This window comes from Limulus polyphemus, unplaced genomic scaffold (genome assembly GCF_000517525.1).
Source record: "Limulus polyphemus unplaced genomic scaffold, Limulus_polyphemus-2.1.2 Scaffold2763, whole genome shotgun sequence".
NCBI classification, from domain to species: domain Eukaryota; kingdom Metazoa; phylum Arthropoda; class Merostomata; order Xiphosura; family Limulidae; genus Limulus; species Limulus polyphemus.
Window position 1 is genome coordinate 76,391 of NW_013668373.1, and position 8,619 is coordinate 85,009.

Below are 8,619 nucleotides of genomic sequence, written 5' to 3' on the forward strand. Positions count from 1 at the left end.
CTAATGATACTCTAATGGTAAATAGGTGATAGCTAATGATACTCTAATGGTAAATAGGTGATACCTAATGAAAGTTTTTACTTTGAACTAAACCTGCTGTATTCTCTATAATAAGATTCAGTGTGTGTGTTATATAAGTCCTCCTTAACTGCTGGACTCACCGATTTATAAATGATGCCAAACGAATCGTCTCGGCACCGAGGTTTGCATAAAGGTAAAACTTTTCTCCCAATCTCTTAGGGAACCAGGGTATTTCGCGAAAAAAATTTTTTACGAGGATTCCTGAAAGCGAGCCCAAAATTTGGCACTAATATACATTTGAGCACGTAAATAAGTAGACTTATTAATTATCGTTCGTAACTTGGTTAACGAAATTGAATTTGCGTTATAGCGGCAATGATCACTAAACTGTAAAAGTGCAAAATAGTAACTTAAGCATTAAATTTGCATTATAGTACCCCTTAGGTTCGTTAGTAAAGACATAAGTAAAGTTGGATATTTATACTACTTTGTATAGATCTAACATGTTTGTTCAAATACGTTTCAAGAAACACTTCACAGAAAGACTATTGGAAGAACTCTCAGAACATCAAAGAAACATGCTTTGTATTGCGGATTTGTATAACCTAAATATCTGTACAGTAATTAATCCTTTTTTTTTTTTTTTACAGAAACACTCAGTGATACAGTTGTATTCCGAAAGTACTTTTGCTTCAAAAACCACACCGTGAGCTCGAGATTGATTTTGACTCATAAACAAAGGGGTAGAACAAATTACGAGTAATGAAATACCTAAGAAAAATATTGTTAAATAATAGAGTACCGCCCATTTACGTTTTTCCGAAAAATATTCATTCACTACTTTGTAGATTTACTTTTCTGAGAAGTTCTAAAACGAAAATAATTAATAAAGAAAAATTCAGTTAATGCATCATAATTAATGCTTACTTATATGGTGTTACCTCTTGACTTAAATTTAGTTAATGCATCATAATTAATGCTTACTTATATGGTGTTACCTCTTGACTTAAATTTAGTTAATGCATCATAATTAATGCTTACTTATATGGTTTTACCTCTTAACTTATGTGCCTCCAATAGAGACTAGAAGATATATGTGTGAAATACTAGTTTAAGAGTAAAAAAGTTTGTAGAATTCTCAGTTAAAATTGTTTGGATATAGTACTTTTTGGAAGGAGAAAATATATGCTTACACATTTAGCAAGTTTGATCTGCCTTTACCAGTAACATTAAATTGCTTTTCGTTTTTATATACTGTTCTCAGTAGTGTCATGAAAAACTTTCGTTGTAATTTAAGAAGCCTGTTAATGAGCAAAATATCTTGATATTTCTCTCTATATGTTTTGTATGTTTTAGTATCCTATAACAACTCCGGTAGGGTTAACGAAGGCGCCATATTAAATGATGACACACGCACTGACCTTTGGGAGGTGAAATCACAAGCAAAGGAAGTACAGCTATTACGGTCTGAGCTTAATAAAGCTAAAAAGACAATAGCTGCTATGCAAAATAGGGAAACGTTAATGAAAGACAGGTAAAACAAATTTCTAAAATGTCAACCAAAGAAGTTATGTTTAAATTTATACAATAACTGATAACTGTGACAACAATGTTGTAGTTTTTTTATTATGTTATGTCTACATAAAACCATTTGAAAAGATATATTCATATCAACTTTTGAACTGGTTATAAGTACCGTTACTTTAACATTATTTTTAGAATTATAGTTCCTCCAGCATAAGAACTATATTAATGAAAACTCTATTTTGAAACGACAGAATGGATTAGTAGAAAGCTTAACTATACTCGAAAAGGGTGAAAAGAACTAGAAGGAATTTTGTTTAACTTTATTTTAAAAAGTCGGAAAACTAGCAGAACGTTTAGAGTTCCAATCAAATCTTTTTTCAAACAATGAAGCAACCCATGATACGATTTAAGTCGTGTTTAACGTTGCATGCAAAAATTGTTATACTGAGGTATCTTTTAAATATAAGACAAATGATAAATTATTTAAAACATAACAAAACACGATAAGAAACAATAAAATCCATAGATAACATTGAACTTTAAAGATTTTTTATTACTCTGAGAGCTTATATAGTGAGAAAATGTCAAAACAAACACCTCTTTTATTTTTAGGTTAGCTCAACAGGCCCAAAAAATGTTAGACCGTGGTGTAAAGTTTGAAAATGTCTCCCTTGGTGATAGGAGACCAACGGCTTTAATCCGTCGCTATGGTAACTTATACGCACAAGCTCGTGTCGATACACTGGATACGCTGGAAAGTTTTTCGGAACTTCAAAGCTCTGATGAACTGAAGTCCAAGTTATTGTTTTCTGTTGTGGTGGTCAGTATTCTAGTTATGTGTTTTTAATGTATTCATCTCACGAACATGTAAATTGTCTAAGCATTCTCATAGCTTGTTCAGTTTATGCGTCTTCTAGACAAAGCCTTTATTTTATTTTATAGGCGAATTTCTAGTTTATTGATTTCTTCGTATTCTAAACATTTCTAGGGATGGCGCACTTTTTATCGTACGTGTATTTTTTTGTTGCTGTTTCTACTTTATAAAATATAAATTGGCTTTCTGCATATGTTCTTGATTCTTAAATATAAGGTACCTTTTCTGCAACTTTTTGCCATTTATCTATTTTAGTGTTTAAACTTTTTATTCTGAAAATCTCATTCCTAGTGATAAGACTTGAACAAAACTTGGTGAGCACATTACACTTGATGACGTTTGAAACGAAATTCTATCAAAATTTGTAATTTCTTGTTGTGTTTTTTCACAACATAAATTTAATGCAGTAAAACACACTCACACACTTTAACATTATTCAGATTAATTTTATAAACATAAGCAGTTTTGGAGTTTTTATGCTTGATAATATTTTTAAGGATAACCATATCAACGATATTGAAGACTGTAAGGAGCATCTTTAAAATAGAAACGTGATGAAAAAAAATGTTTGGTTTCTATAATTTTCTAAAGCTCTATTTTATTAAAGAAACATATTCTTTTTTCTATTAAATCCTTTGAATTCATTTGTATTATCTTGAGAACCCGGGTGTTTTTACCATCTTTCTCTGTATATATATATATATATAGTTATGATGTCATAAAATCATAACAGCTGAACAAGAGAAATCTGTATTAGATGTTATCTAAAAAAATATACATTTCATATCAACAAGAATTATTGTATTTTAGTTTCCTGTACTTTGTTCACAGCTTGCTTTCAGCTCCGTACAGAATACTGTGTCAGATATTAAAAGTAAACTTCGCCATATTCTTCAAATTCCACGAGTTTCAGTTCTTGATGTAAACTCAGAAGTAGCTTCTAAGGAATTAGATGCTTCTATAGACTCGTATCTTCGCTGCACGGTTGATATGTTTGACATAAATATAAATGTTGAGGTACGTGCCAATTTCGTAATTTTGTTAGAATTTACTTATAAACTTACACACTCGCTCACACACAAAACAAGGTATTTAGAAATATATTTTAAGAGCTATAAATTCCACACAAAAGTTAATCTAGGTATTAAACTTTCACCTAAACCGATGTATGTAATATACAAAGAGCAAATGTACACATAAACTGACAGGTGTTTATACATATGTCATAAACTAATATACAAAGAACTGACAGACGCAGTACATAGTAAGTAATATAAATGTAAATGGGCTGGAAAAACGCAATAATTATATAAGCTAATAAATAGATGTAAACCGACAAACGTAGTATATAAATAATGAGCAAAAAATAAATATAATCTGACAAACGTAATATGTAATAAAATATATATAAACCGATTTGTATTTCGCGCAAAGCTACACGAGGGCTATCTGCGCTACCCGTCCCTAATTTAGCAGTGAAATACTAGAGGGAAGTCATCACCACCCACCACCAACTCTTGGGCTATTCTTTTACCAATGAATAGAGGGATTAACCGTCACATTTTAACGCCCCCACGGCTGAAAGGGCGAGCATGTTTGGTGGGACGAGGATTCGAACCCGCGACCCTCAGATTGGGAGTCAAACGCCCTATCACCTGGCCATGCACGACCATATAAACCGCAGAGCTACACAATGGCCTATAACTCCCCCATAGTTGAAATGGCGAGCATGTTAGATGATCGGATTCCATCGTCCTAACCGCCAAGCCATGCTAGGTTAAAAATAAACTTCCATACTTGTTTTAAAAGAAAGATTTAATGAAGATAATAGTAAAAGTTCTTAGTAAAAAAAAAAACATACTTGAAATTTTTTGTATAGCTATATATATATTTATGTATATCTTTTGATTGGCTCTCCTAAATATTACAGCTTTTAGACATGGAGTCAAAATAGGGATTTACAGCTTGAGGAAGTAATGCCAACACTATGCTTCAAACCTTAAGCTTGTTTGTTTATATTTTTTTGCAATTGCATTTTCACTATAATCTACCTATCTTGTTTCTGTACTTTTATGAAGATCCATGTTCCCCATTTTTCAATCAAAAATTAGAAATAATCTTGTTTTTTTATGTCCATCATGGACATAACTCAGCAATACTGTTCTATTCGAAACAGTTTAGTTTAGTTGGTGTATGCTGCTCACTCGGGAAACAACGACAACCTTTGAATTGATTTCATGCAGATTGGATGGCTATTCCTCTTGATATTATTACCACAATGTTATCATTGATAATGATACTGTATGTATCATCACTATGATGCATGGTGATATATTTATACCCTGTAGCTATATGTGGATCTGTAAACACTGGATTGAAGGGACTAATGAACTATACTGGAATGGGGCATGGAATGGATTTTGTAACCGCATGAGTTTTATACATGCATGCAGTGCATGTTGGTTAGTATTTATATCTACATATATACATGCATGCTTTATAGGGTTTTTTTAAGTTGCAAAGCCGTATATATTGATAGTCACATGAATTTTAAAGTTGTATACGTGCATGCATACATATTTAATGCAAATATAAAACAATGTGCCATAATATATTTAGAATAAGCATTTTTGACCGTCACATTATAACGCACCCAAGGCTGAAAGGGCGAGCATGTTTGATGTGACAGGGATTCGAACCCGCGACCCTCAGACTGTGAGCCGAGCGCCCTAACCACCTGACCAAGTTAATAATTGCTATGGTATATGTGTCATGTCTGCCATATAAACGTTAAATTGCATCCACGGCCTGCACGCAGTTATCTTTGTATGCATGTGGTAGATTATGAGGCTCCATATAAACCACAGACTACATTAAAAGAATTGGGTGTCAACAGTTATACAGTCGCTGTTACTTGCTATGTTGTCAAATAAACTTAAAATCTACCCTGCCGTGCGCAATGATGCGTTTAGTAATACTGCCCTGGTTTTGTTACAATACTCACAGCCATTTGTGCTGTAGACTGGCGGAACAATATTAAATAATAATAAAGAAGAATAAATGGGCGAATCCTGTTACGAACCGCTACCATGGTTCATGATAAGTTAATGAAGATATAAAACAAGATACTTAATAAACAATGAAGTAATGTAAATATATACTGTCAAACGTATGTTTTATAAGTTATTGGAGTTATAACCAAGAAACCTACATACAAAATGAGGTAATGTAGATATGAACCGGCAAACGTAATTTATATATAATGAGGTAATATAGACATAACCAACAAATCAATATACAATAAGTTATAGCAGATATAAACCGACAGACGCAGTGCATAATAAAGTAATTTACTTATAAACCAACATTCGTAAATTAATTTATAATAATATATGTAGACATATAGCAATAGAAAATATGTATAAAAAGTGGGTATCGATTAACTCAAAGATACAATTTTCTCAAAGTATAAGAGATGTAAAATGTTAGTTCTAGATAATTCCAAGAATATCTTCCTGTATATCTATTTCTATTATTATTCGTTTGCTTGAAAGTAATTTATTCATCCAATAACTCATTTAGGAAGAGCTCTATATGAAGAAAGAATTTATTTATAACACTATATAATGTATAATAAAAGTAATACGATGTGGTTAGGAATATATTTATAGCTACTGTATTACTATTATAAGGGCGAGTCAGTATGCTTATTTTATTCGCAATGATTTTGTAATGAAAAAATAAAGGGGGTAGTACTGACTGTCAATATTGGTATATAACGCCCCTAGATTTCTTAACCACATAAATTTGTTTGCACATTTTGTTCTGTACACGAAGAAAAAGGTTTATAGTATTGTAATGCTTCGGGAAAACTGTCTCACAATCTTTCTTGATTGAGATGTAGTTTGTGTTAATGTTCATCAGGAGATATTTTGTATTTTGTTTTAATTTGTAAAAATAAAACAAAATAAATAAAAAGAGAGAATGAAAGTCTTTATATGAGTAATATTTTGTCTATATAGTACAATGTTGAAACTGTTAAGTTATAACTTTCTCTACTGTGTAAATTTAGATTTATATGCAATATTTGGATACTTTCAGGACGTTTGTTCCCAGATCTGGGCCACTTTATACGACTATCCGTCGCTCAAGACCTGTGAAGGACTACTTCTGTACATTAGGGATTGCGTCAGACTGGCATGGGGTCTAACCAATCAGTCTCCACCTTACGTAATAAGTTTCGAAACTCGTACTTTTAACAGGAATATTCATGTGCGATTTCATTCGTCCAATCAAGACTCGCAAGAGATCAAGACATATCTATGGCCAACCCTCTTAGAAGGTCAGAATGGCCCTTGCGTCTACAAGGGGGTTGTCATCACATAATAAATCTAGTACTTAAAAAGAATATTAGCTCCGATCTCGTTAACATAAGATATTTTCTAATAACCTATAAGTGACAAATCAGCGACTGAACTTCATATTTCTTTCTTGTTTTTTTCCACAGAGATACTCAAACAGAACAATGAGTAATACAAATTGAGCACATGTAGCCACAGTTTAAAATTCACGTTGCTAAGTAGAAAATATTATATTATCTAGTAGAATGAAAAGTAGATAAGGTGTTTAGAGAATGAAATCTTATTTCTATGTTGAGTTAAGGACTGCCAGAGAATTTTCCAGAGGATATTATATAACAATAGTCAATATATTATCAAGAAATGAAACAAATTGCTATAAACCAACTCTTCCCTGTTAAAAACTATTTAGAAGTTAACAGTTGTTTTGGTCTTTGGAATATTAAATGTAGGAGGAAAAAAGAAAAAAAAATTATATTTATTAATTAACTTAATTATGACACTCAAATCATTTCGTGTTAAAAAGAAGTCTTAGGGAAAGTGCCACCTAAATATGAAATATTTTTTAGCATTTCAATCTTTAATTTATGTAAAAAATGATGCCTTAACAAGATATTAGAATATAGTTATACTTGTAATATATATCGTAGAGGTCATAACTTTAACATGTTTATGGGTTAAAAACATTTCATTTGAACTACATATTTTCCAAAAATAATCAATAAATGTACATGAAACACGGGCAGTTTATCCTATTGGCTACATACGTATATATATATATATATATCAATAAATAATTTATTAATCTACAACTATTATGATACAATCTCTAGATGTCGCTTGAATACCTGAGTACTAACAAGCATGAGAGTAGTTTATACAGATAAATGTTTGTCACTTATTAATCGCACAGCTTCACAATGGTCTATTTATTTTGTGGCCGCCAGGCGGATTGAACGCAAATTTTTGTGTTACAAAGAGCTTGCTTACCACTGATTGCCTAAAGTAGAGAATATATCGAGAAACACTATAATTTAGTTTTACTTTGTCAACTGGATAACTAATGTTTTATCGTAGTTCTTGGTTTTGTGTTTGGAACTTATTTTTATCTTCACTACTCTCTCCCATTTTTATTAATTAGTTCCAATATAAAACATTCATTAAGTTGCTGTATTTTATATGTCTGAAATTTATGACAAAAGCCATATTTAAATAGTCGTCTATATGACAAGATGAATAAATAAACACATTTATGACGATAACAATTTTGTTAAATTCGATCAAGCATACACAAATAAAGATGTCGAAGTGAGATGTAGTTTGTACTTTTCTTGGTGGTAACTTACACTAGATATGTTAAGATTATTAGCTGTTTGATTGTGGTGTTTATTACACTTTTGATTTACACAGAGATCGAAGTGCTTCGCATTTCTTCTAAAAATTCTTCTGCGAAGAATCCATTATAATAACAAGCCGGAAGAAAGGCAATTGAAATATTCCATTATAGGGACTGTTAGATATGGATGTTTTTAATGAATGGAAATTAACTTAAGAAAGAAAGATATGTCATAAAAGTTCACATTTTAATAATTATATATATATATATACTAGAGGTGTGTGTATCTCATCATAGTAGTCTATGCGTTACGTATCTAGATACAGAAGTTTTACCAACGGTTTGTTACAAAGTTTGACAGTCTTGTCTGTAATTTATTATCTATATTATCAACATTGTCTTATTTAAGTACTTCAAGCTATACAGTGCTTTTTCAAATTCTCAGATTTGATCAACTAAGTGGCAGCTGACAAGAGTAAGTAAAATAAACAAAGTTAATATCT

General features: G+C 31.3%; 1 protein-coding gene across 2 annotated transcripts in view; it reads left to right on the top strand.

Moving 5' to 3' along the window:
• Positions 1–8,094, top strand: part of LOC106467845 — a 19,495-nt gene extending 11,401 nt beyond the window's left edge. The window contains exons 3-7 of one of the 2 annotated variants that reach the window (XM_022396046.1): positions 672–764; positions 1,378–1,555; positions 2,161–2,368; positions 3,254–3,439; positions 6,524–8,094. In XM_022396046.1, the coding sequence (XP_022251754.1) occupies positions 672–764; positions 1,378–1,555; positions 2,161–2,368; positions 3,254–3,439; positions 6,524–6,808 (950 nt within the window). In that variant the 3' untranslated portion in view covers positions 6,809–8,094. The remainder of the gene's footprint in view (positions 1–671; positions 765–1,377; positions 1,556–2,160; positions 2,369–3,253; positions 3,440–6,523) is intronic. The other variant, XM_013928222.2, reaches the window with a different exon arrangement.
• The last annotated feature ends 525 nt before the right edge of the window (positions 8,095–8,619 follow it).